Source organism: Balaenoptera acutorostrata, chromosome 2, assembly GCF_949987535.1.
Source record: "Balaenoptera acutorostrata chromosome 2, mBalAcu1.1, whole genome shotgun sequence".
In the NCBI taxonomy this organism is placed as follows: domain Eukaryota; kingdom Metazoa; phylum Chordata; class Mammalia; order Artiodactyla; family Balaenopteridae; genus Balaenoptera; species Balaenoptera acutorostrata.
In genome coordinates, this window is record NC_080065.1 from 177,320,448 (window position 1) to 177,347,632 (window position 27,185).

General features: G+C 54.4%; 1 protein-coding gene across 6 annotated transcripts in view; it reads right to left on the minus strand.

Annotated features, from left to right (window-relative positions):
* Window positions 1-8,494: 8,494 nt before the first annotated feature.
* Window positions 8,495-27,185, minus strand: part of ADGRL1 (adhesion G protein-coupled receptor L1) — a 45,725-nt gene continuing 27,034 nt past the window's right edge. Inside the window, exons 5-24 of one of the 6 annotated variants that reach the window (XM_057540140.1) lie at window positions 26,730-26,744; window positions 22,308-23,108; window positions 21,143-21,457; window positions 20,291-20,394; window positions 19,820-20,005; window positions 19,456-19,494; window positions 19,103-19,286; window positions 18,798-18,920; window positions 18,053-18,264; window positions 17,588-17,758; window positions 16,940-17,149; window positions 16,626-16,846; window positions 16,351-16,417; window positions 15,862-15,953; window positions 15,024-15,192; window positions 13,591-13,719; window positions 13,308-13,404; window positions 13,086-13,214; window positions 12,909-12,926; window positions 8,495-12,439 (exon numbers count right to left, since the gene is read on the minus strand). In XM_057540140.1, the coding sequence (XP_057396123.1) occupies window positions 11,697-12,439; window positions 12,909-12,926; window positions 13,086-13,214; window positions 13,308-13,404; window positions 13,591-13,719; window positions 15,024-15,192; window positions 15,862-15,953; window positions 16,351-16,417; window positions 16,626-16,846; window positions 16,940-17,149; window positions 17,588-17,758; window positions 18,053-18,264; window positions 18,798-18,920; window positions 19,103-19,286; window positions 19,456-19,494; window positions 19,820-20,005; window positions 20,291-20,394; window positions 21,143-21,457; window positions 22,308-23,108; window positions 26,730-26,744 (4,025 nt within the window). In that variant the 3' untranslated portion in view covers window positions 8,495-11,696. Of the gene's footprint in view, window positions 12,440-12,908; window positions 12,927-13,085; window positions 13,215-13,307; window positions 13,405-13,590; window positions 13,720-15,023; window positions 15,193-15,861; window positions 15,954-16,350; window positions 16,418-16,625; window positions 16,847-16,939; window positions 17,150-17,587; window positions 17,759-18,052; window positions 18,265-18,797; window positions 18,921-19,102; window positions 19,287-19,455; window positions 19,495-19,819; window positions 20,006-20,290; window positions 20,395-21,142; window positions 21,458-22,307; window positions 23,109-24,261; window positions 24,321-26,729; window positions 26,748-27,185 lie in introns of those variants that run through there. The other 5 variants (XM_057540139.1, XM_057540143.1, XM_057540144.1 and 2 more) reach the window with 5 other exon arrangements.

Sequence of the window (27,185 nt, forward strand, 5' to 3'; positions counted from 1 at the left end):
TGTGATGCGTGGACTTCAGTAGTTGTGGTGCGCGGGCTCTAGAGTGCAGGCTCGGTAGTTGTGGCGCACGGGCTTAGTTGCTCTGCGGCATGTGGGATCTTCCCGAACCAGGGCTCGAACCTGTGTCCCCTGCATTGGCAGGCAGAGTCTTAACCACTGTGCCATTAGGGAAGCCCCAAACATAATGCTTTTGAGAGGTATATATGTGACACGTGTATAGCTCTAGTCGTTTATTTTCACTGGTGTATGGCTGTGCTGTCTGATGTAGTAACCATTAGCCACATGTGGCTATTTATATTTCAGTTAATCAAAATTAAATGAAAAATTCAATTCCCCAGTCACTTAGCCACATTTCATATGTTTAATAGACACCTGTGGCTAGTGGCTACCGCATTAGACAGCTTAGATAAAGAATACTTCTGTGATCACCGGAAGTTTTGTTGGACAGTGTTTACTTATCCATCTACCTCTTCCTTGGTATTTAGCTTGTTTCCAGTTTTCAACTCTTACAAACAGTGCTGTAATGTTCATTGTTGTGCATGGCTCTTTGTGTACACATGCAGGAGTTTCCCTAGGAGTTGAACTGCTGGGTTTGGGGAATATTCACTGTTACTAGATATTGCCAGTTTGTTCTTCAAGATGATTGTTCCAGTTCTCACTCCCACCAGCATTGTTGCTATTGCTCAGTGTCCTTATCCGTACTTGCTATTGTCAGACTCTTACATGTTTGTCTTTATGATGGGTGTGAATTATTGGTTTCAGTTTGCATTACCATGATTAATAGTGAGATTGAGCTTTTTTCATGTTTATTTACCATTTGCCTTTCGTGAATTGCCTGTTCATATCTTTGCCCATTTTCCTGCTGGATTGTCTTCATCTTACTGAGTGCAGGAGTTCTTACATCTGAGGTATGGTGTTTTCTGATTTCAGAATTTATTATTATTATCATCATCATCATCATTATTTTAAAGTCATCAGAATTATGAATCTACTTATAGTTTGTGGTGTTTTGTGTCTTGCTTAAGAAATCTTACGCTGCGATCAGTAAGATATCCTACTGTATTTTCTTCTGGAAGGTCTACTTTTCATATTTAGCTTAAAAAAAAACAATCTGGAATTTATTTTTGTTTATGTTGTGAGGTAGGTTTAATTTTTTTCATTTGGATAACCAGGTGTCCCAGCTCCATTTATTGAGTAGTTCAGTGGTTCTCAAAATGTGATCCCCTGGGGATCCCCAAGAACCTTTTAGGGTATCTATGAGATAAACTATTTTCATAATAATTCTAAGGCATTATTTGCCTTTCTCATTTGTGCTGTGTTGTCTGTGCACTATTGGTACAAAAACAGTGGGTAAAACTGCTGGCCCCTTAGCAGGAATCAGTGCAGTGTCACCATATTGTGGTAGTGGTTGTCACTGTATTCCTCACCACCACACACACACTCAATGTTAAAACAGTTTCACTTAAGAATGTCCTTGAAGAAGCAGTGAAAGTAGTAATTGTGTTAAAGCTTAGCCCTACAGCAGGTCTTTCTAATATTCTGGGTGGTGAAATGGGACGCTTGCATAGAGCACTTCTGTTGCATGCTGGAGAATGATGGTACTTGAGGTAATGTACAGTTGTTTGAGTGGAGGTAGAACTGCTGACTTTTTTCATGAACACAATTTTTACTTGAATAATTGCTGATTATTAATTATTCAGATTAGGATATATGCCATGTATTTTCTCAGAAACAAATGCAGTGAGTGGTCACTTGGAGGAAAATTACCAGTGTGTTGCCAATGATAATATTTGAGCTTTTAAGCAAAACTTAGACATTTAGGAAACTTTTATTCACCACCATGAGCCTGACAACTTTTCAATATTTAAAGGTTTTCCTGATGAGATCAGTGATGATATTATTAACATATATTTTAAAAATACTGTAGAGTGTAATGTAATAACTCAGCATATCAATATTTTCCTAAAGACCAATGCATGATGTTACAAAATCAGTCATAAAAGATCAATTAAAATTTGTAAGATAGACCAATGGGTTTCAATGTAACAGAGTATGAAAAGTTTATTGATACAGTTTCATATTCAACATTGTAACTAACTTTAATATACCACCACTTGTTGAGTTTTGGTATAGTAACAAAGTAAAATATCCCCAATTAGCTGAAAAGGCTATGACACTCCTCCCTTTTCCAACTATGTATCTTTGTGAGTCTAGCTTTTCTTCACATACTTCAACCAAAACAGCATATTGCAACAGATTGATTGCAGAAGCCTGATGTGAGAATACAGCTGTCTTTCATTACACCAGACAGTAGGAGTTTTACAAAAATGTAAAACAATGCCATTCTTTGCACTACTTTGTTTTAAAAATATGCATATAGTTATTTTTTAATAAAATAGGTTATTTATTTTAACATTTAGTAGATTTATTAACCAATTTAATTTAGTTAAATATTTAAAAATTTTGCTCAGTTTTAATTTCCAATTCAGTAAATATAAATAGATATAATCTCTATCCCCATAAACAACAGCTCATTAGGGTCCCCATTAATTTTTTTTAAAATTAATTAATTAATTATATTTATGGCTGTGTTGGGTCTTCGTTTCTGTGTGAGGGCTTTCTCTAGTTGCGGCAAGTGGGGGCCACTCTTCATCGCGGTGCGCGGGCCTCTCACTATCGCGGCCTCTCTTGTTGCGGAGCACGGGCTCCAGACGCGCAGGCTCAGTAGTTGTGGCTCACGGGCCTAGTTGCTCCACAGCATGTGGGCTCTTCCCAAACCAGGGCTCGAACCTGTGTCCCCTGCATTGGCAGGCAGATTCTCAACCACTGCGCCACCAGGGAAGCCCCCTATTAATTTTTTTTAAAAAGATTTAATTTTTTTTAGAGCAGTTTTAGGTTCATGACATAGATTTCTCATATACCCCTCCCCCTCCCACATGCATAGTATCCCCCATCATTAACATCCACCACCAAAGTGGTGAATTTGTGTACAATTGATGAACCTATATTGACACATCATTATCACCTAAAATCCACAGCTTACGTTAATGTTCACTCTTGGCGTACATTCTATGGGTTTGGAGAAATGTATGACATACATTCATCATCACAGTATCATACAGAGTATTTTCACGGCCCTAAAAATCCTCTGTGCTCCGCCCAGTCATCCCCCTCCCTATCCTCATTAATTTTTAAAAGGGTAAAGGGGTCTCAAGACCAAAAAAATATAAGATCCTCTGGATTAATCCATCCTTTTCCTAGTGATTTGTAATCTCTGCCTAGAGCAAGTTTCCATCTAGTCACAGGTCTCTTCCATTGGACTTTTTGTCTCTTCCTGTGCCAAATACCACATTGACTTAAATATTACCACGCTATAACCAGTCTTGGTAAGGCTAGTTCCCCACCTTGTTCTTTCTGCTTCCATTTGTGCTGGTCATTCTTGGCCTTTGTTCTTCCATAGAAAGTGGGACACACAAATACTTTTTCCTATTACAAAAGTAATATATATTAATGCAAACAATTTCTAAAATACAGAGTTGCGCGAAAGTTAAAATTACCCCGTTAATATTCTGGTATATAGCTTTATATTCTGCATATATTTTATTTTATTATTATTTTTTAAAAGCAATTAAAATTTTTTTTTCTTTTTTAAAACGTTTATTTATTTTTTGGCTGCGTTGGGTCTTCGTTGCTGCACACTGGCTCTCTCTAGTTGCAGAGAGATGGTGCACGAGCTTCTCATTGCGGCGGGTTCTCTTGTTGCGGAGCAGGGGCTCTAGGCACGCGGGCTTCAGTAGTTGTGGCACGTGGGCTCAGTAGTTGTGGCTCGCGGGCTCTAGAGTGCAGGCTCAGTAGTTGTGGTGCACAGGCTTAGTCGCTCTGCGGCATGTGGGATCTTCCTGGACCAGGGCTCGAACCTGTGTCCCTGCATTGGCAGGCGGATTCTTAACCACTGCGCCACCAGGGAAGTCCCTGCATATATTTTATATTTATACACACATATACACATACACACATACACTTGTACATATACACAGTTTCATATTTGTATACACACACTTTTTCTATATACATGCCATCAAAACAAAGCAAAAGTAAGGTCATACTTTACCCTGTTTTTTATATCTAGGTTTTTACCCTTAGTATTATTATGAATATATTTCCACGTCCTTTAGTGTTCTTCTGCATTATCATTTTGAATGGCTGCATGGTATTCTGTTTATGGATGTGCATTATTTATGTAACAGTTTTCTATGCTAAAATTTTAGATTCTCTCTTTTGTTTCACTCTTAGAAGCCTTACTACAGCGAACTTTCTTGTCGCTGTCTTCATGCACATGCATGGTTCCTTAGGATCAATTCCCAGGAGAGGACTGGTTGGCTTAAAGTGAGGGCTTCAGTTGTGAGAAGCTGGGATCACTTGGACGGAGGCAAAGGTTGATGGAAGACAGTGGGGCAGGACAGATAGAAAAGAGTAGTGGTTGCAAGGGTTTTGGTCAAGGAGAGTCCCAGTGAAGTAAGAAGGGATATAAATGGGGGAGGGTCCTGTCATCACAGCTCATTGCCATGACTGAGATGTTTGAAAGGGTAAGAGAGAAGCAGAATAAGCCTGAGGATATTGTAGGGATAAAGGAGTAGCCTCAGCCTGGCACCCCTAGGCCTTCCCAAGAGTTCACGGGAGAGAGGAGGTTTTCTCAACGGCAGAGGCTCCAGTGCTTTCAAGCCTTTGGGGATCTGAAGCGAATCCTCTGTTGCTCTGCATTAAGACCTTCCCTCTGGCTTAACTCACGTGAGTCCACTCTGGACAGTCCTAACATACTAGCTATGTAGGGACCATCAGGGTGTGGCGTGATTAGTGGGCGTCTCCTCTGATGTGGGGCACCAGATAGCTTCCCTTAGTGAATGCTGAGTGGGGTTGGTGGGCAGCGATGGGGCCTGGGCAACTGCAGCGGGGTGCAGACAGCCCTCAATGCCGCCCCTGGGATAGGAAGACCAAGAGGGAGGCCTGGTCCACCTTTCTCTTGCTAGCTGAGTGAACACGGGTATGTTCTTGAACCGTTCTGGGCTTCAGCTTCTGCAGTTGTATATTGGAGCTAACTAAAACCTGCCTCACTGCGTGGTTGAAAGGATTAAATTGGACAGCATATGTAAAGCATCTACAGGGTGTGGGCACTTTGAACTGCATAGTAATCTTATTTTTTTGAGTAAGTCATTTAATCACCCTAACTTCAGCTTCCTCATCTGATATATGGGGAAAATAGTATATATCTTTTGATAATTAAATAAGATGAAATGTAGGAAAGAGCTTTGAAATGAATATCAACATAAATGTTATTGTTCCAGGGCATATGCTAATGGTTGCCCCAAGTGTGTACAGGTGCCACTAACAACCACTGAGGGTCACAGGTTGTCAGGCACAGCAGGTTTCACTGTGTGTGTAGAGGAGTCGGATGTGTACAGTGCCGGGAAAGTAAAGGACAAAAAGGTGGAAGAACTGGCTGTGTTGTAGAATCTCATCCTATGCTAGGATTAAATTTCAAAGTCAGAGCATGAGGTCAAAATCATAAATAATTAAGTTTACACTTAAAGCTCCTGAATTTGCTCACAGAGCATCTCTCAGTAAGTCCAGTAGAACCAGTTCCTCTTCAGCATAGGATAGGGTTGGGCACCAGCTAAACTTCTGAACTCGGACTTCAGGGCCATGCTGCATTAGCAACAGCATCACACAGTGAGAGGTGCATGGGAACTGAGCAGCTGAGGGAATGGTCTTAACTCTCATCTCAGGCCTACTCTGGGTCCTATGCTCCATTCAGCTTTGTGTCCTTTAACAAATATTTATTGAGCACCTAGTGTGTGCCAGACACTGTGCTAAACAGTAGGGAACAGCGGTGAAAAAACAGCCCATTGTACATTATTTTCTGGTGGGGGAGGCAGACAATAAACAAGCAAAAAAGACAGTTTGTGAGATGGGAGCACTATGGGAGACAAAGCAAGACAGGGGTTAGGAAGTTCTGGAGTGGCCGATTGCAGTTTAAATGGAGTAGCCTGGGAAGGCCTGCTGGGAAGCTCTTATTTTCATTAGCGCTGCAGGGAGAATAGGTGAACCCTAGGAACAGCCAGTGTAAAGGCCCTGAGGCAGGCAGGAGGGTGCCTGCATGTTTGTGGACGGTGAGCACCCCAGTGTGGCTGGAGTGGAGGGAAGGAGGAGAGCCGTAGGGATGAAATCTGATGCTGTAGGGCCTTGTGGGCCACTGTGCTGACCTTAGCGTTTCGTCTGGGTGAGAGAGGAGGCCTTTGGAAAGTTTTGAGCAGAGGAGGGACAAAAATATGCTTACTGAGATCACTCTGTTTTGTGTGTTGAGAAAAGCCTGAAGAGGGACAAGGGAGCTAGTTAGGGGACTGTTACAGTGGTGCTGGTGAGAGACAGTGGTGGCTTGAACCAAAGTAGTGAGAACTAGTTAATTCTGGATATTTCAAAGTTAGAGGCACTACTGCATCTACTGTCAGATTAGATATGGGGTATGAAACAATGAGTGAGTTCAAGGGAGGCTCCAAGGGTCTTATCTTGAGTCTCAGGATGGACTTGCCATTAATCAAGGTGGGGAAGCCTGTGGGAGGAACTGGAACAGTGGTGTGTGTATAACGTGTGCGTGGAACTGGGTTTAAGTCTGAGATCCTATCAGACACCCAGGGGGAGATGTGGAGTGGGTAGTTGGATGTAAATGAATCTGGATCTCAAGATGGAAGTTCAGGCTGGAGCTCTACATTTGGAAGTCATCAGCATAATAGATAGTACAGCTGACACTTGAAAAATGCAGGGGTTAGGGGTGCTGACCCCTGTGCAATCAAAAATCTATGTATAACTTTTTTTTTTGGCTACACTGTGGCATGCGGGGATTTTAGTTCCCCGACCCTGTGCCCTCTGCAGTGAAAGCATGGATTCTTAACCACTTGGACCACCAGCAAAGTCCCTCCATGTATAATTTTTGACTCCCCCAAAACTTAACTACTAATAGCCTGCTGTTGACTGGAAGCCTTAACCATGACATAAACAGTCAATTAACACATATTTTGTATATGTATTATATACTGTCTTCTTACATGAAAGTAAGCAATAGAAAAGAAACTTATTAAGAAAATTGTAAGGAAGAGAAGGTACATTTACAATACTGTACTGTATTTATCAATACCGAAAGCTTACATCATCTATTTACAAGATGAATCGTCTGTCAGTACCTACATCAATATTGTCTTATAAAAAACACTGTAGATATTACACATATTACTAACACTAGACATCAAAAATGAAAAGAAAATGTGAAAAGGAGATTCATTTTTATTTACAGGTATAATGATTCATGCACTGATAATGAAGAAGCAGCAATATGATTGCTTTATGGTAGCCTAGTGCAGTCGATGGGGCTGTGTACGGTTTGTCAGTGTGTGCATAACTTTTGATAAATTTTAACTTTTTATAATAGATATGTATGTATTTTATGGTAGTAAATGATAAAATAGACTAGTATCTACATATATTCTGTGCATTCATGACATACCTCTTTCTTAATTTTTTTGGTATTTGTACGTTACATGGTTCATTTGCGAGTTTTTTCCAATTGTCGCAAATCTCCAAGAATTTTTCCAATATACTTATTGCAAAAAATCCTCATCTAAGTGGACCTGTGTGGTTCAAACCTGTGTTGCTCAAGGGTCAACTGTATTTAAAAACCATTTAATGGGATGAGATCTCCCAGGGAGTGAGTGTAGGTAAAGGTCCAAGGCTGAGCCCTTGGGCTCGCCAACATTAAGAGGTCAGGAGATGAGAAGGAATCAGTGTGGAGACTGGGAAGGAGTAGCTGGGGAGTGGGGAGGAGGAATGGCTGAGTGCGGCATCCTGGACGCCAGTGTTGAGGGCAGAGGGGCATGGAGAGAGGTGCTTGCACTGCTTGGTCATTCCTCTCTCTCTGAGCACTGTGAGAATGTGAAATACACGTGATGCAATTCCACTGTGCTGTCATGATCAAAAATGCACCATTCCAGTAACGTGTGGGAGTCTAGGAATAGCAGTTGGAATCAGACAGGCACAGCATACAGTTCCTATGCTATGCTCTAATATAGCCTGTGGACCAAAGTCCAGGCTGAGAAGGGCTTGAGGCGCAACATGGCACAGTGGCCTGGCCCACAGAGACTTGTATGTGCATCCAGGTGCTATAAGCCTCAGTTTCCCCATCTGTAAAATGGAGCTCGAATAACCTCCGCCCAGAGCATTTATGAGGATTCAGAGAGAAATTGCACCTGAATTGCCTAGCAGGCCCTTGAACCTACCAAGTTCTATAAACATTAATGATTCTGTGACTCACCAGTCCTCTGCTGTGGGTTCTAAATGCGGCAGTGCAGGTTCCTCACTCGGTCCCAGCCTCACGGGGGTGCTCCGTGCAGATCCACTCACCTGTTTCTTGCCTCCCCCCGCAAATGAGTCACGCCACTCTTTGTCATTCCAAGAAATCTTAATTTCTTTATTGTTTGATTTTTTTTTTTGACTCAACAATTTTTTTAAACTTTTTTTTTTCTGAAACGTTCTTGTTATGAGCCTTTTGTTTTGTTCTCGTTAAATGCACTCGACCCAAAATTGGTTTGGCATATCGAAAAGGAGACCAAGGAGGGACTGGGGGCATGGGAGAAGAGGGAGGAGGCCCAAATGGACAGAGAGAAATTGAGGGTAAGAGAAGGAGAACACAGAGACAGTGAGAAAGACACAGGGAAGGAGGTGGAGACACAGAGAAAAAGGCAAGGAAAACCAAAACCAAAGCCAAAAAACCCCCACCAAACCCAGAGAAAAATAACAAGATTTGAAAGCAAATGAATTCAGGAGCCCAAGAAAGGGAGTAGGAGAGGAAACCAAGACCCTTCCTTCTTTATACCATCCCAGCTGGGGTGGGAGCATCAAGGCACCAGGTCTGGTTGGGGTGGGGGGGACACCTGGGCTCTCGGGGTAGCTTTGTGCTGGACTGCAGTGGTTTCCAGCCCTACCAGGGGGCCCTGCCACCCAACTCTGAGGCCTGGGAATCCACCTTGGTGATTCTGGCTGGAATGGGAACCAAGGGACCCGCTGTACCCTCTCTCTCCCTTTGACTGTCAGAGTCTGGAGAGATAAAAGGAGGACTGGGCAGGGGAGAGGACGCAGGACTCCTTGCTTGCCCCGCAGTCCCCCTGGGAACTCTCCTACCCCACCCTCTCTTCCAGACCTCTTTGCTGGTCAGAGGCATTCTCTGAATCTAGTGGGGCTGATGCCTGGGCCGGGCCCACTCTTCCATCTACCCTTGTCTCCCACCAGCTCTTCACAGGTCTCTAGCCACCCCTCCCCAAAGAGGAGTTCCTGGCTTAGTGAAGCCAAGGAAAGCCACGGAGCTGTCTCCTGCCCTCCTCACAGAGCCATCCACGCAAGACCGTTCCTATCCTTACTTCACCTCCCCATCCAGACTCACCCATGGTCTGGTGAAACGGGTTAAAACTCCCTACCAGAAAACAGATGGAACCCACCTTTACCTTCTCCCCACACCTGTCCCCCAATGTGGGACAAACCACCATCTTTGGTCTGGCCCCTTCTCCCCTAACTGATGGGGACAAGCCAGCCCTAGCTCCTCAGGAGAAGGGAGGGGCTTTCTAGCAGCAAAAAGGGTCCCTCCAGCCACCTATCTGTCCCTTTCCCCCAGTTCCTCCCTGGAGTTCCTCCCCCTTAACCCAAAGTTCATGGCAGCAGCAGGCTGAGACCCGAAGATGTTTGAAAACTCATGGCACTTGTGAGAAAAGGGGGAGGGACAAAAGAGATGAGGGGTCAGAGCAGAGGTGGAGGGCCACCCCTGGGGAAATGGCAAATGACAGGGCTGGGCTAGTATGGCAGTGGGACTATGCTACCCCCAAAGAGTTGGGGGGTGTTGCTGGGAAGGCCAGGGTGACAGACTGGAGAGGGGACTGGGAGAGGTACTCAGGAGACATCCCAAGCCTGGAGCTTCCAGCATCTGCAGGTTTGGGGTTGAGCCCTCTGAACATGGGTGTCCTGACCCTAGCCAGGCCCTGGTACCTGGCTTTGCCTCCCCTGCGGGAGTGTGTTGGGTAGGGAAGGCAATCTCTCACCTTTGGCCTCCCCACCCCATGAAGGAGAACCACCTCACCGCTCCCAGCCCTCCCTTCTCAGTCATCTGTCAAACCCTGCTGCCCTCATTTTCCTTCCCCTCTCAACCTCTCTAGGTGGGAAATCAGCCCCTTCCTCCCAGGCCAAGTCCCAGAAGCAATATACAAGAAGCAGGAACTCAAAGGGACAGCGCAGCCACCTTGGCAAAAGCATCTTTGGGTGTGAGGGTGCCTCCCCTGGGCCAGTGGGGAGGGGACGGGGAGACAGGCCCCAAGTCCTGGGGCAGGCAGTGAGGTACACGCCCCAGGAGGGCTGACTGATGCCAGCGAGAGGCGGATCAGGGAAGGAGGCAACAGAAACGGGTGCCGGGTGCCAGAAAGGAAACGGGTTCTTTGTTTCGATGTTGCTTCTAGATTTTGTTTTCTGTCTCTGGATTGTAAAAAGCTGCTCTGGCGGCCCGCCCACCCGGCTGGGGATGCACACGTACACAGAGAAGTCCTGGCTGCCAGGGCCCAGCGGCGCAGCTCTGCTCTGGAGAAATCCCGGGCTGGCCGGGCCGCAGGCTCCTGGTGGCTTCAAGTGATGAGATTTTCTTTCTTTCTTTTTTTGTCTTTTTTTTTTTTTTTTTTTCCTTTTCCATTTCATTGAAATATTTACAGCAATGGGGACGGAGGAAGAGGAGAGAGGGAAGGGGTAAGAGGGCCCCCTAGGGAAAGATCCAAGCCCAGGACCCACTCCCCAGGGAGATCCAGAGCCAAAATCTGCTCCCCAGATAGCCAAGCCCACAGGACTGGGAACTGCTCAAATATGGCCACCCCTGTGGGCTGGGGGCCCTGCGGGGAGTTGTGCTTCATCAGGAGTCGCCCCAAGGGAGGGGGTCATTGGGTGCACTCAAGGAAGGCTGAGGGGGCAGGCTTGCTGGGAAGGCTGGGACGAAGAGCAGAGAGAAGGAGCTTCAGAGAAAGTTCCACCTTTAAACCACCAGCCACAACCGCCCATTCCTCTTGCCCTGGGGCTTTCTCCCCGCTAGGGCTCTGTCCCCGGCCAGAGGCCCCAGTCTCTGTGGAGCAGGGAACTGTAGTGCAGAGGAACCTGTCCATCTGTCCCGTCCCCACTGCTCCATCCCGGTGCAACTGGCAGCACTCAGGCTGCAAAGAGAGGAGCAGCTGACGGGTTCCATCCAGCAGGGCCTTTGACCCAGGGAAACCAGAGCCCTCACTTCCCTCCAGGGAGTAGGAAGAGTAGGGGGTGGGAGGGGGAAGTCAAGAGTGGGCTGCACCCTTCCAATTTCTCCTTCCTCACTCCCCTGGGGACCTCCTGGTTCCTCACTGCACTTGCCCCAAGTTGAGCTGGTGCACATGGCTGGTGGGAAACCCTGTCTGTGAACCCTGCACCTCGGGCCCCCAGAGCAGAGTCCCCGAGGGGCCTGGAGGGCCCATGGCCAAGGGGCACCTGGAGAGAGCGGCCCAGCAGCCACTGTCTCCATCGGTCTCCCTCTCCCACCAGAGCCCTACCCAGGGTTCAATCCCCGGCCTGGGACACCAGCCCCTGGTCCGTGAGGTCCCTCAGAGACTGGTAACCAGTTGCATCTGCCCATCCCCATCGGGCCCTGGCCCCTCGAGGCCTGGGGCCGCCAGGTAGCCCTCGTGGCTGGGCCGCCGCACCTGGTAGTAGCCCTGCAGGGGGTTCCGGGCCACCAGGGCCGGCGGGCGCGAGGTGTAGTAGATTTCGGGGGGGCCAGGGGGTGCAGGTGGAGGTGGGGGCAGGGCCTCACTGGGCCCCTCGGGGCTGCTGTCCGGGTAGGAGGGCGAGTCCCGCAGGTTGGCCCCGCTGGCGTAGAGGGAGTCCCGGCCCGGAGGAGAGGAGAGGGGCCGGCTGGTGGCCCCGTCCTCCGCTGTGCAGCTCTCCGACTCGTCCAGATCGCTCTGGTACAGCACCGACTGGGCCCGGGGCAGCAGCAGTGGCTCCTCCAGGGCCTTGTAGAGAAGTTCGATCTCTGCCCGGTCAGCACCCCCGGGCCCGCCTGCCTCTTCCTCGCCGCTGCCCCCTGGCACTGGCGGCACGGGGGGCTCAGGCGGTGGAGGGCCCTTGGCTCCGCTGCTGCCACCCCGAAGGTTGTTGTGCACCAGCTCCGAGATGATCATCTTCTCGAAGGCAGCAGCGTCGGCCAGGTTCCGGCCTCGAGGCGGCTCGGGGGCCCCATCCCCTGGAGGGAAATCCCCGCTTCGCAAGGAGTAACTGTTGTTGAAGTTGCCGTTGAGGGGCAGCGTGTCCATGCCGCAGGCTTCTCGGCCTCCCAAGGGGTGCTCTGCAGGCAGAAGGGAGCTGCTCAGAAGGAGAGCCGGGCAGCGAGAGGGGCGCAGGCCATGTGGGGGGGGGGGTGCCTGCTTTCACCTGGCTTTCCCTGGCTTCACCCCTGCCCCTGGGGACTTGTATTCCCTCTCTTCCTCACTGGCAGTGGGGACACCAGCTCAGCAGAAGACTAGTGGAGGTACGTGTGGGGACCAATTCCCCCAGGGTCCCCTCCCAGCTGGGGGCATAGAGTCTCAGCAGTATGTGGAGATCTGGGTGACCAGGTCCCTTTCCAACGCTCTGACCCCCCATCACCTTCATTCCCCACCTAACGCAACAGCCTCCAGCCAGCTGCCAAGCCAGAGACTGTCTGCACGTGTGTGCGGGGGGGCACTCGAGTTCTTCTAAGTTAGGCCATCTGAGGAGGGCACTGTCACGTTCCCCGCCCGGCCTTGGAAATGTTACCAGGAAATAGTCACACTTACTGGGTTCCCGGTAGCTCCCTGCAGGCGCCGGCCAGGAGGGAAAAGAGAGAAGGTGAGAGCGGGCTCAGGATGCCAAGTCTCGGCTCCAGTTCAGGAGGCACGAGGATGCCCCAAGCGGAGACCCCCCCGCCACCTGACCTGGGCTGTCACCCTCTCCTGGCACCAGAGTGCTCTCACCTGGGGAGTTGAAGACGGCGGGTGAGGAAGGATTGAAGCCCACTGACTCGGCAATGAGAGTGTTGTAGGGGCTGGTGCCCCCACGGGGCTGCAGCACAGGGTTGGTCAGCAGATGGTTCCCCATGGTACCTGCCCAGGAGGTCAGAGGTCACAAGGCGGCCAGGAGACCCGGGCTCGGGAATCTTGAGGGACTGAAGCCGGGGGTGAGGGATCCAGTCTCACCTCGGTTCAGGGTGGGTGTGCTGTTGATGTCGCCCGCCATGAAAGAGGATTCCGTCTGTTTCCTCACGGTGTCGTTCCACATCCTCCGGATTCGGCTCTGGGGACACAGCTCAGATGTGAGGGGGCCCTTGGGCCGCCCACCCTCCAAGATCTTTCTGAGACCACTTGCCTGATGAGCACCACCAGGGACCTGGGCAGAGAACTGCCCTGCCTCTTGAGCTCTCGGGTCCAACACTCAGCCCCAGGGAGCCCTGCCTGGTGCCCCAGCCCCCGGCCCGGATACCTGGGTCCCCGTGTAGTAGCGGGTGTTGCTCCGCATAGCTGAGGTCTTGAGTGAGCCGTGAGCGCCCCCGGGCGGGGAGCGAATGCAGCAGTAGGAGTGACGCAGGCACTTGCTGTACTCCTTATGCACCTGGGGGCCGAGGAGGACAGGCAGTAGGTGCCCCCGCCTTGGGGGTCCAGCGACCAAGCTCCTGGTGGGCATCAGAAGCCCCACTGTCTCCTGTCTCCCAACAGCCAGCCAAGAAGGCTCTCTTCTCACTCAGGCCCATCCTCCTTTCTCCACCTCCACCAATAATTTCTCATCCATTCATTCACTCGACAGATCTTTAATGAGCACCCTCTATAATATGCCAGGTGTGCTTTAGGCCCCGAGGACAGACACAAATCAGACCCAAAGCCCTACTTCTCAGAGCTGGTATTTTCTAGCAGACAGAGATTGAACACGGGTGAAACATCAGTACGTTATGTGGGGTGTCTGATGGTGTGAGGTGCTGCCGAGAACTATGGCCGGGAGTTAGGCAGTGCTGGCAGTGGGGGTCGGGGGCACGATTTCAAAAAGATCAGGGGAGGCCTCACTAAGGAGACATTTCGGCAAAGACCTAAAAGAAATAAGGCAGTGGGCCCTGTGGATATCTGGGGAGGGGCAGGGGACAAGCCCTGGGGAGGGTCCATGTCTAGGTGTCTGAGGGAGCAGAAGACAGAGCATGGCTGGAGGGAAGGGAAGAGAAGGGGAAGCCCAGGCTGGACCGTATGGGCCTGGGGACCTCTGTAAGGATGTCACTGTCACTGTGCGTCCGATGAGGACCGTGGGACAGTTCTGAGCAGAACAGTCAACCTTGCATCCAAGACTTGTGATCACTGCCTCCTTCATCCCCTCCTTAGCCTTACCCACCTCACTGTCCCCTCAGACCAACAACAGTCTGACCGGGCCGCCCCACTGCCTTCAGGATGAATCTACAAAAGCCTTGGCTCAGTTTCCCTGGCTTTAGTCTTGAGTCTACTGCCCGTACACCCTTCTCCAGATTCTTCTGCTTCTGTTATCTCCTTAATTTTTTTTTTTTTTAAGATTCAGACTTTAACACACTTTATTTTAAAAAGAAACTTCCTATCACCACAAAATTCACAGTTTATCCCACAACTATTAAAGTCGGAAATGTTCTGTCTGGGTGGCACCCAGAGTCATCTCCCTCCACATGCTTGACTTGTGCCCTACACCATGGGGAGGGTCCATCAACCATGTCCCTGCCCTGTGCTCTCCCAACTCCCCAAATCTGTCTTGCTTTCTCGTTCCTCTAGGCCCCTGTATCTTGCTCTTTTCCAGAACCCTCTTCACCCCTGCCTAAATCCTCCCTGACTGTGAGCCTGTGCTTCCCTCCAGGCAGACACAGGACCCACTACAGAAGGCAGGCACCTGGTCCCTTCCCTGGACCTCACCTTCTTCTGTAAGGCGCAGTGAAAGACGAAGATGAAGACCCCCTGGAAGGCGTTGAAGGTGGTGAAGAGATAGGCCATGACCACCGACTCCTTATTGATGAAGAGGAGGCCGAAAGCCCAGGTGAGGCCCAGCAGGAAGAGCAGCGCAATGGCCCCCAGGGCCCAGGATCTGGGGAGAGGTGGAGAGGGAACAGGGACATCAAAGTCCCCGCCAGCAGAGATGCCTCCCCCAGAGCCCTGCTGCGTGTCCCTCTTTGAGCGGGCCTGGACGCTGCCCTGGGGTGAGCAGGCCTGCCCAGTGACACTTTCACCCAAGCTGAGCCTGAGGGGCAGGCAGAGGTCAGGGGTCAGGGTTCTGTGAATAGCCAGTCATTCTCCTGCAGCCTTCATCCTTTTGGCCATATTTCCAGACCTTTAAACTATCTTTTGCTGCCTATCTGTCTTTAAGTTGCCCTGAAATGGACTTTTTTCTTCTTTTTTTTTTTTTGGCCGAGTCGCATGGCTTGTGGGATCTTTAGTTCCCCGACCAGGGATTGAACCTGTGCCCTTGGCGGTGAAAGTGCGGAGTCCTAACCACTGGACCGCCAGGGAATTCCCTGGACTCACTTTTTGAACTCAGTCTCACCCTTAGCAATTATGTGCTTAAAACCACAGCTGGATGTGCTAATACCACGTTTTCTAATACTCGTTAAATAGATACATAACGAACACAGTAAAACACCATCTTTGTCCTTAAAATCCCAGTATATGACACCAGAGGTGAGAACACCACCTTTTAGGAAACCCTGGGAGAGGCCTGGAAAGTCCCAGGGCATGGGTGGGGTGAGGGGGAGCTCACTTAATGTTGTCGAGGCGACTGGAATCGGGCTTGAGCACGGATGAGCTCCGGATCATCTTGTGCAGAGTCACCATGAGGAACACCAGGTTCACCTGGGGGCGGGACAAGGGGAGGGGCTGGGCCAGGGTCCCTCTGCCTCCTAGCGTCAGCTCCTGGCCAAGTCTCAGCCACGACCCCCCTTCTTCAGGGTCCCCTCTGCTGGTGTACCTGCCCACAGGTGCCTGCCGACTGGTGTAACTGTTAATGTGGCTCCCGGGGACGGGGGAACAGGGCCCATGGCCTGACACAGAGCAGGGGCTCAAATCACAGCTCCTGGAAGGATGGACCTCAGTGCTGGAGCTCTACAGACCCACTCTGCTCTTGTTTTCTCAGTTGGCTGCTCAGTTCTGATGCTTTTCAAGGGCTTGGGGAGAATGGGGGCCTTGGGGTCAGAGCTAGGCTGGATGAAGGACAGAGACTCAGTACTGGGGGTGCTGCCTTCCAACTTACCACGATAACAAAGGAGACGGGCCCAATGAAGCTCCAAATGAAATAATTGTCCACTCGGAGCCAGCAGCTGTGAAGGAAGCAGGGCCGGGGTGTTGAGAGGTGAGGGGGGCAGGCTCTTCCCTCCCTCCGACTCCAGGAGCCCAGGGACTCTGCTGGCTGCGGCCTTGGGGCTCAGGAGGAGGGAGGCCAGTGCCCTGAGGGTCCCGGCCCAAGGGATGCTGCCGAGCAGGGAGCCACCGAGGAGGAGAGACTCAGGGGGTGAAGGGGGCACTCACGCCTTCTCGGTGCCGTAGCTGCGGTAGTCGATGGCGGCCGCGATGCCCACCACCAGGGCTGGGAAGCAGTACCCGCCCAGGTAGTAGTACTTGGTGCGGGAGTACTCGCTCTCAAACACCTCCACCAGCAGCAGATAGAGATGCACGCCCTCCAGGCACAGCCAGGAGAAGGCAGCCAGGAAGAAGTAGTGCAGCAAGCCAGCGAAGATGGGGCAGGCAATCTAGAGAGTGGGGAGCACCACAGGTGAGGGGCTGCCCCGGCCGGCCGGTGTCATCGCTCCCCGCATCCGCTCCTGCCCTGGAGTCCTGCTCACCTCATACTGAGTCTTGTCTATCCCAACCAGGAAGAGCAGCTCAGCCAGGAAGAGGTTGATGCACAGGTTCTTGTGGATGGTGTTTCGGTCAGTCTGCAGTCCCCGCAGGAAGCAGAAAGTGGAGATACAGATTGCCAGGCAGACCAGGGAGATGACGATGCCCACCCAGGTGATGACTGACAGCAGCAGCTCGTTGATGCGGCCCTGGTACTGGGGGAAGGAGCAGGGGGTGTACTTAGCGCCTCTGCTCTTGCGCATGGCCAGGGCTCAGCTTAGGTGCCAGTTACGGGCAAGGCCGTGGGCCGTGAGCACCACTGGTGCAGCCCACCCGGCCTTCTGCCCCCCTGGCCAACTTGCCGGCCCCCACCCCTCTGCAGGCGGCACGCTCACTTCCTCATGCTCTGGAAGGCTCGTGGAGAGATGACAAAGGTGACACCAACTTGCTTCTCCAGAGTGCCTTGGGAGAAGGTGGGACCGTGACCAAAGAGAACCAGACGTATGGCCTCATGCCCCGGGCAAGACTCAGGCCCCCCATGCCCACGAAGCTGGCCTTCCCTGGCACCGCCCATGCAGCACTTTCTATGATGCCATGCAAAGCCGGGCCAGCAAGTGGGCCCGCCCAGAGGAGCGGAGCGCTGGCCAGCTTACGATCTCGCGGTGAGCCATGAGCACGGCGAAGTTGGTGAGGTGGCTGCAGGCACACGTGGTATGGGTCTTGTTGGACTCCACCAGGCGGCAGCCCTGGGTTGACCAGTAGCCCAGCATGGAACGCTCCGAGTAGTTCCAGAAGGAGCAGTTAGCATTGAAGTGGTTCTTGGCCTGTTGTGTGGTGGTGACCGGGGGGTCAGATCCGGGGAGTACCACTCCAGCCTGCACACCCAGCTATGGGGATAGCGACAAGCAGGAGAGAAGTGCCCGGGGCTTTGGGCTCCAGGTGACAGTCTCAGATCTCTGGGGACAAATGGCCCAAGCTGCTGAGGTGGGGGCTGGTGCCCCAGGGAGGGGTTGTAACTTGCTCTTGGGGTGGGTGAACACACAGTAGCGGGGGATACACAGCCAGGGACAGTGGAGGATGCTGGGACCCTCACGGAGGGAGGGGGCACCTCAGCTCACCTCCAGGTGGGCCACAGTGAAGATGACAGGGTCCATGAGGAAAACTCGGCTGGACTCCTTGTTGATGGACGCTGCGATGACCTGGGAGTTCACCACCAGGGAGGCGCCCCCCAGGCCCCCCGTGCCCGCTTCTGCCAGCTTCACCGTGGCATTCTCGGTGGACAGGAAGAGGCCCAGGTTGTTGTAGAGGATGAAGACAACTTTGACCACTCCTGGGGAGAACAGGCGCAGCAGGGTGTGCCGTCAGCCCCTGGCTGGTGTGCAGCTCCCCCACGCTGGCCGCCAGGACCTCTGAAGCCAGGCAGGCTGCAGCCCAGGCAAGTGGGGCTCCGGGAGCCCTTCTAGGGGACCACTGCTCAGTTATAGGCAGTTTCCAACGACAGGGCAGTGGGCCAGGATACACAGGCTGGGTCCCTGGCCCACCTCTTACTGTGTAACCTTGAGCAAATCCCTAACCTCTCTGGACCTTAATCTCAAATGGCACAATCCTCCCTGAACTATGAAGATCAACTGCTACTGCACAGGAGTGAGCCCTACAAACTGCAAAGTGTCCTAGGTTCTGTGGGGCTTTCAGGGGGGGTCTCCGTGAATCCCCTGAAATGCTAACACTAGCTTGAATGAAGGACATCTCTGTGTGTTGCCACAGTTCCCAACCTCCTTTCAGATCCTTCAATCCGATAAAAGTTAAGAACTGCTGTCCTCCATGAGAGGAGCAGGGGCGCCAGCACGGGGCTCGGGCACTGACCGTTGCGGCTGTTCTGCTTGATGGTGTTGGCGGACAGCTGGATCGAGTTCTCGCTCGGGTACTCCTGGGGGAACACCAGCTCTTGCACTTGACCCTCTGTGTTCAGGACTGTGACCTCGAGGACTGTGGGGACAGGGGACGGCAGGGCACACAAGGTTGGGGGTCTGTCCACAGTCCAGAGGCCTGGGCTGTGACAAGAGGCCCAAGGTCGAGGGCCGGGGTATCCCCCAAGGTCTCCAGGCCGAGTGGGCCCCACTGTTCAAGATTTGCACCCAAACTTGCCCTAGCACGATTGTAGCACTCACCCACATTCTGCTTGGCGGCCAGGAAGCGGGCAGGCTCCCTGACATTGTCGGCCAGCAGGAAGGCGCCCTCCTCTAGGACGTCCAGGAGCATGGTGGCCGTGTGCACCTGCTCGGTGGCATTCATGTCCTTCCAGGACTCAAGAGCCTCTGGCCGCAGCAGGTTGTCCACCGTCTCCACCACGGCCTGCAATGGTGTGGGGGCAGCGCCCTGATTCCCCCGACATCCTCCGGTTCCCCGGGCTGGGCTCTGCGCCCCCTTCTCCGAAACTCCATCCCCAGCGCCACCTGGGGCCTGCCCAGGAGCGACAAGGGCTGCCCCACCCCCTCGGCCAGCAGGAGCCCTTGAGCCTCACCTTGATGTAGTCCTTACAGGTTCTCTCTCGCTTGTGCATCTGGGGAAAGAGATGGAGGTGCTCTCAGGGCTGGTCTCCCAGCCCCTCTCCTCTAACCCCGACACTCACGTCTGGGCCCCAGGGAGCTTGTTCTGCCTCTGCTACTGACCTGGGCCTAGGCCATGAGCAAAGGCCATTCCTAAGGGAGCCCACACCCCCAGGACCGTCCAGGGCAGTTCAGCAGGGAGCCCCAGTAGGCCTGGGGTCTGTCCTTCCTTCTCTTGTCACCGTGGGTGGCAGCCCAGCTCCGCGGTAACAGGCCGGATATCTCCTAAGTTCCCAGGGCAGTGCCCCCTGCCCTGCTGGCCCTGCCGCCAGGCCCTACCTTGTTGTAGTTCTTGCCAGCCGACTCGCGCTCGATGGGCCGCAGGGCCTGCAGCTGGGCATCCAGGATGTCCAGCAGTTGCTCCATCAGCTTCACAGAGGAGGACACATCACCCGCATAGATGGAGCCCCGGGTGTGGCGGGCCAGCTCGCTGGCAATGTTGGCTGCGTTCTCCCCGCTCTTGATCTGTGTGAGGCGGGAGTGGGATGCCCCGGCTCTGTCAGGGACCGTTTTGCTTCCCTCTTCACACGCCCAGCCTGCTCAGCCCCTCTCATCCCTCTCTCTGCTGCCCCTTCTCCCTGTCTGCCTTCTCCCTCCCCATCTGTCTCTGCTCCCTCTGCAGGCCAGGGAGTGGACCCCTGCTTGTCTCCCCAGTTGTTCCATTGCCCCCACTGTGCCCTGTGCCCGGGCATCCAGGGCCTGCTGCGTGAGCACGTGTGCCTGACTGGGAGGGGCAGCTTCTGCTGGTACCTTCTGGGCCACCTGGTTGACCCAGGGGGAGGTGCAGTTGCTGAGGTCAGGGCCCCGGGGGTTCCAGAGCCCCAGGGCTGGTAGACACTGGAAGGAGGCAATTCCTGTAGGGACAGACACACAGGAACAGAGAAGGGAGCCACAGGGAAGGAGAGAAGGATGGGCCAAGGCAGGGAGAAAGGAGATGACAGAGAGAGGGGGACGAGTGGGTGAGGAGAGAGGTGAGGGGAACACGGAAGACCAGGCATGAAGCAGGCCAGACAGTCAAGAGAGGTGTCACTCTGAGGTGACATAAGCCACTCCTCACTTCCCCTAAACCCTCCCTCTTGGCTCCTCTTCCGTCTTTGCCTACCACAGTTGGAACCTTCTAGCAAAGCTCGTCTTGGAAGCCCCCCCTCCCCCACGAAGCCTCTTCTGAGCCTCCCCTCGGGATCCCTAGAGCATGCGGTCCCGGCGCCACCCTCTCTGGCACTTCAGCTGCTGTGCCCTGTCACCAGCTGCTCCCAGGCCTGTTCCATTTCAGTCTGAAGCCAGGACTGAAGTTACCTCCCATGGGCTCCCTGCAGGGTCCACCCAGCGCTTTGCACGTGGCGGGTGCTTAGTATTGCAGGAGGGGACGGGGGACGAGGCGTGGGGCACTAACTGAGCTGCTGTTGGGCTCTGGGGACACAGCTGCAGACATCAGGCATGACCCCTGCATGAAACCCACACTCTGCCAGGGGAGGTGGATAGGTAAGTGCATCTATGCTGAGCTGAGTTAGGGGCATGTCCCCTGGCCCTTCCCTGGCCAGACCCAGCAGTGGCCATTCCCCAAGCCAGCTGCAGTGGAGGTAACCTTGGCTCTGCACTCACCTCGAGTCCCCTTGGGGCAGGGCCTCTCCACCAGCATGCCCTGCTGGGTGGCCGGCCACTGGACCCGCCGCACCTCTCGAGGTTCACAGAAGAGTTCCGGGGACACGTGCAGATTGGGGGCGGGGGGCCGCCGGGTGCTGGGGGCGGGCGCAGTGGCTGGAGGTAGGTCAGGTCCCAGCTGGTTGATGGCACCCACAGGGTGCGTGGTGAGGGGCGCCCGGCGGAGCAGGGTGGTGGCCACAGGCGAGGCTGTGCTGGTCAGGGGTGTGGGCCGGGCCGTGGTGGTCGTGCTGAGGGGTGGCGAAGTGGCTGGGCCTGGAAGGGAGAGGGGATATGAGACGGGGTTAGCCACACGCTTCAGGCCTACTGAAAGATATCCTGGTCCCCACTAGGTCTGGGAGAGCTCCCCTGGCCCCTGTCTGCCCACAGAGGTCCCTTGTACCCCTGGGTCCATCTGAAGCATTGGAAAGTGGCAAAAATTCACTCATTTGTACTTTGAAGTCTGGGAGAGCAACGACGGAAGACACGCCAGGAAGGAGGTGTCTGGAGGCTGCTGTACACGGCCACTTCCCACCCTCATTCTCCTCTTACTCTGGTCTCTCTGACCCGGCCACGTCCCTTCCCTCTGGGGGCCTCAGCTCCTCCTTTTGGATTAGATGGGACTCCCTGGAGCTGTGGGGCTGCTCAGAGCTGGTTCAGGGCAGCTGAGGGGGCAGAATGAGACTGTGGAGGGGCCCCCAATCCTGGCCAACATCAGCAGCACAGCTTTGCTGTTTTACTGATACTGGGCTTCCACCCAACATTTTGGTTGAAGGGGTTCCAGGGCTCAAAATGCACAGGCCTCTAGGAGACATAGTGCAGCTTGGTTAGGAGCCCAGAGTCCTTGGTCCAAATCCTCAAATGAGCAAGCTAATCCCATACTCACCCAGTGCTTGGGTTTCCTCATCTGTAAAACGGGGCAATAATATGCCCTGTCTCCTAGGCTGTGAGGATCAGAGGAGTTAATTGGGTGCTTAGAACAGCCTCTGTCACATTGCCATGTCACACTGCCATTGCCTCCAGGGCTCCCCCGAACCCACCTCCAGGTCTCCTAAGATGTCACAGAGTGCACCCCCCGACCCTGGGACCTAGGGGGCGTTTGGGAGCGAACTTGAGCTGTCCTCACCAGCACTGGGGTCGGGTGGCCCGAACTCCAGGCTATAGCGCACCACAAAATAGTTGTTCCAGACATACAGCTGGTTGTCACGAGGGTTATAGTCAACGGAAGAGACGAACTGGTAGGGGTTGGGGAAGGCCAGGCTGACGGGCTCCTCGCGGTTGGCGTTGGTGTTGAAGGCGTAGTCCACGCGGTTGCCGGCAGCCTCGCTGTCGTCATCCACATACACGGAACGCAGCACGTAGAGGACGCCGCACACCATGAAGGCGTTGGATGCTGAGCGCTTGTCGTAGCCGGTCTCCCACGTGCCCTCGAAGCGCAGCGTGTAGGGGTTGAGCTGGCTCACCACCAGCCGCCCATTGTTGCCCTCGGTGGCGTAGATGACCCACAGCCCATTCTCGTCCACGGCCAGGTCGATGTCGGTCTTGCCCCCCCAGCGGTAGGGCGAGGTATCGTGGTAATTGGCCGTGTTGATGACCGTCTCCCCGCTCTTGATGCGCGTGCGCAGGTCGTACTTGACGATGTTGCGCGTGCGCTCCTTGTTGTAGAAGACAGCGCCGTCATAGACCACGAAGCCCGTGCCATCCACACGGTTGGGAAGGCGGTAGGTGGTGGTGTGGCGCGCCGCCACGTAGTCCTCCCATGAGGCGTACTCGGTGAGCGTGTCCGTGCGGTAGGGGATCCAGGGCATGACGTAGATGCGGTCACCCGCCTGCAGTGGGTCCTTGCACCATGCGCCAGACTGGTGCTCCGACTCGTGTGTCGAGGTGGGGTCCAGCACCTTCTGCAGAGTCCCTGGGCACACGAAGACTGGGCCAGGTGGGTGGGCGGGGAGGACACGGGGAGAGGAGCAGGGGCAAGGGAGGGGGAGAGAGAGAGGCAAGTTGGTCACGCGGCCAGGGGGGTGCCAGGCTGTCCCCTCCTGCTGCTGCAGTCACGGTTGCTTGGTAGGGCTGGTGATGGGAAGGGGGTTTCCGGGCTGGGACCCCTGCCCCGCCCAGCTGCCCCTCTCCCTGGAGATGTCAACCCTGGAGGCCATTAAGAGCAGGGTTAGTGGTGGGAGGTAGTACCCCTCTTTCCTCCCCTGGCTGCTAGAGACCCCACAGGCTGGGGATAAGGGGTTTGGCAAGAGCCATCCCAGAGACGATCTCGTGTGCCTTAAGCAGGAGTGGAAAGATTTCCTCACTGCAGCCACTGGTGGCTTTGAGGTTCCAGGGACTCGGGGCCCTGCCCCTTCGCCATCATCTGCGCCCCCTATGGAAGAGCTAGGGTCAAGGGTCCCATCCTTCACCAACCACACCAGGACACAGATTTTTTTTTTTTTTTAAACTCCATTTTCTTCCTCCTGCAAAAACTGCAAGGTAGAGTGATGTTTCCGTACCCACTGTGGGTGGGTGTCAGGAGCGCACTTCTATTCCAGGGTGGGAGAGGCACCCGAGGTTACTGATGCAGCCTGTGGCAGCCCCCACCCCCAGTACCCATGAAATCAGTAGCTGAGGAAGGGTATTCGGAAAAGTCCAGCCCCTCCTGAGGGTGCCCAGCCCTGCCCCCAGCCAGCAGGGTCTCTCATGGGGTTTATTCAGCAGCAGACACTGACACTGGTGCACAGGGTGAGGGGGAGAACTTGGGGAGGGAGAGAACTCCCGGGAGAGTTGGGTGGGGGGGAGGAGAGCTGTGTGGAGGGAAGAGAGACAAGGTGGTGGTGGTGGGGGGCTCGGCGAGGTCCTGGCTCCAAGGGAGGCACACTGGAGAGCACCTGGGAAGAAAGGGTTAGTGCTGGCGAGGAGAGAGGGGGGTGAGCAGAGAATTCACTCCAAGGCCCAGGCCCGACTGAGGGTCCCTTGGGGGGGCAGTCCCAGGTCCAGCTCAGAAGGGGCAAGGGAGGGAACCAGGTGCTAGGATAAAGACCCAGCCCGCCCCCAATAGGCCCCCCCCCACCTCCCCTGCCCTGACCCCGATTTACCTGCAACCATCCCCGGCTCGGGAGGAGGGACCAAGGCAGCGCTGATGTCAGAAAGGTGGGGGGCCCCGCCCCACCCCCCCATTCCCTGAAAAGGAGGAAAACCTCAACTGCATCTCGTTGGCCACCAATAGCCTGCCCACCCTTGCCCAGTCACGTCCCAGCGCCGCCTACTCCTAGCCTCCCCTTACTGACCCGGTGGAGGTCTGGACTTTCACAGTGTGGCCAGGCTCCCCTCCTCCGCCTATAGAGGGGATGTCCCTCCATCCAGGATGGCTGGGGGCCTCCCTCTCACCTCCCTGCTAGCAGATCCCACGGACAGGCCAGGGTGAGAGTTTGTAGTGAATTCTCTGCTCCTGCTTGGCCTGTCACCAAAGCAGCTGGCCCCGAGGGGACGGGGAGGGCTGGGACTTGGTGCCGGCTTGGGGGCGGGGGGGTTGGCACCAGTGGTTAGAGGGGCTTGGACACTTCTCATTCCCCCACTTCCAGCCTCATTCTTCAGGAGGCTCAGGTGGGTGGGTGCGGATATCCAGCCCTCCCTTCACAGCAGCAGGGGGACATTTTGACCCAAGGGTCTCCAGGCACAAAGCAGCCAGGCGCATGCCCTGTTTTAGGAGGGGGAGGGGAGCTTGGGGCTCCACCAGCTCCCTGTCCCCAGTGCCCTGAGGGGTTGGCCTGCACCTTCTGTCCAGCACACTGGCCTCTGCCCTTTTCCCCTGTGCCTGGGTCTCCCCTCTCCCCAAGCTAGGTCCCCCGCCAGCTTTGTGACAACTGAGCAGGTGTGTGTGTGTGTGTGTGTGTGTGGGCGGGGGGACAGTGGGATGTCTCAGAGCCTGGCCTGGTCGGCAGGGCATGGAGGAGGAAAACGTGGTTAGAGGTTACCCTGGGGAAGGGGGAGAAGATGAGGAAGGGTCTGCCTGGGGCCTTTGCCAGCAAGGACCCCTCCCCAGCACCAAGCTCCCAATACCTCCTCTGCCCTCCAGCCTCCTCCCACCCGCCCTTCGAAGAGAAAAGATCCCAGGCTGCCGTATCCAAACCACCACCGGGCCTGCAAGAAGAGTGTCTGGTGCTGGGTGGGAGAGAGACTCCAGGAGAAAGAGAGGGAGAGAGTGGAGGGGTGCAGTGAGGGGCAGGGCGGTGGGCTGGTTGCCCAGGCCTCTATGAGATGGGGGAAGGGACAAGGGGGAGGGGAGCAGCTCGGAGGGACCCCGCCCCACCTCCCTCAAAGGGGATGCTCCACCGACCACCGTAATTTCAAGGCAAAAGCGATCCTGAAACGTCATCTCTTCCATCCGTGCCCCCTGCTGCCTGCCTCAGAGCTGCAGATTTCCCAAAACTTTCAGGGGAGGAAGTGACCATCCCCAAGAGCCCAGGCCTGCAGCTGCAGCCCTGCCCGGCTCCACTGACAGCTCTTCCTACCATGGAGTTCTACACCCCCCTCTGCTGAAGGTTTCACCCGCAAGAAATTATGGTGCTCGTGGAAGTCCCCAGACCCAGCCTATACCTCCCCCGCCCCCCTCTCCCTGGTCCTCTAACCACAACAGCCCAGAAGAAACCCTGACTGCAGCTTCGCAAGTATTTCAGAACCAGAGAAAATGCTCCCCCGCCCCTCACTCCCCCAACCTTGAGGCCCGCCCCCACCCCCTCGCCCCGATTTGGCAGGCTGCCCTCCCCGGGCTGGGGACAGCTTATACCCCTCCTCAGGGCTGGGCCCCCCGCTGGCGGAGGACAGGGGTTGGGACTGGGGGAAACTGGTACTCCATGCTCCAAAACAGCTCTGGGCCTTGGAAACACCAAACCAGAAGGAACTTAAGCCACCAGGAGCCAGAGAGAGAGAGAGAGAGAGAAAGAGAGAGGAGGAATCTGCTCCCCAAAAGGAAAACAAAGGTGTCCCCCCTACCCTGCCTCCCCCGAACCCCGACACATGTTACAAAAGTGGGGGCACGAGGAAGAGAGGAGAAAGACGGCTCACCCGGTGCCCTCCACCCCTGGTCGGGAGCCAGGGAAGGGGGTCCCTCCCTCCCCACCCGCCCTGGATGCTTACACACTTCTCCTGAAGGAGGCAAAAGAAGTATGAGAGAAGGCCAGGTCCCCCCCCGGCCCCGCAAGGGCCAGGGACTAGGAAGGTGGGCTGGGGGTGGAGGGGAGGGTTGGGGGGAAAGAGAGAGAGAGAGGGAGGGAGGGGGAGAGAGAGAGAGAGAGAGAGAGAGAGAGAGAGAGAGAGAGAGAGAGAGACACGGAAGATCCTGCCCAGGCTCAGAGAGGAGCTTCCTCAGGTGTCTGGAGGGTGGAGTCACCCGGCTGCACCAGGGCTTGCCCCACCAGGGGGACACCGGGGTGGGGAATAGCGACTGGACCAAGTTTGGGGTGGGGGGAGAAGAAGGGGCCGGAGGGGAGGGTGGGTCACATAAGTACGGTACAGGTAAAACAAAGTCTGAGTTAGGGGTTAGCATTGGTAACAGTGCGTTTACCTTTCTGCTCCACTTCTACTTTAAGCATCGGAAGAGAGAGAGAAAACAAATTGAAAAAAAAAATGTGCAAGAAAAAAAGAGAAAAAAAAAGATTAAATTGCTTTCGTTTCTTTTCTGGCAACACGCCCCCTTTTCCTTTCTTTCCTCACTCCTGGTTCCCCAACCCCGAAGGTAGCATCAGCCCCCGCCCCCAAGTCCTTTCCTCTAGGGAGGGTGTCAGGGAGACAGTCACAGGGAGGGGGAAACACATGGGAGGACAGAGACCAAGAGAGACGAGGGGTGGGGGGAGAGGGAGGGGGGTGTACAGGCAGGCAGGGGGACAGAGCCTTCAGATGGGAAGGGGCACCCTCAGTGCAGTGGGGACTGGGGAGGGGAGCCCCAGCTGGGAGGCGGCTCCGCTTAGGGGGGCACCAGGGAGGGATGGGGGGGGAGTGAAGGAACCACTTAGATCCCCTT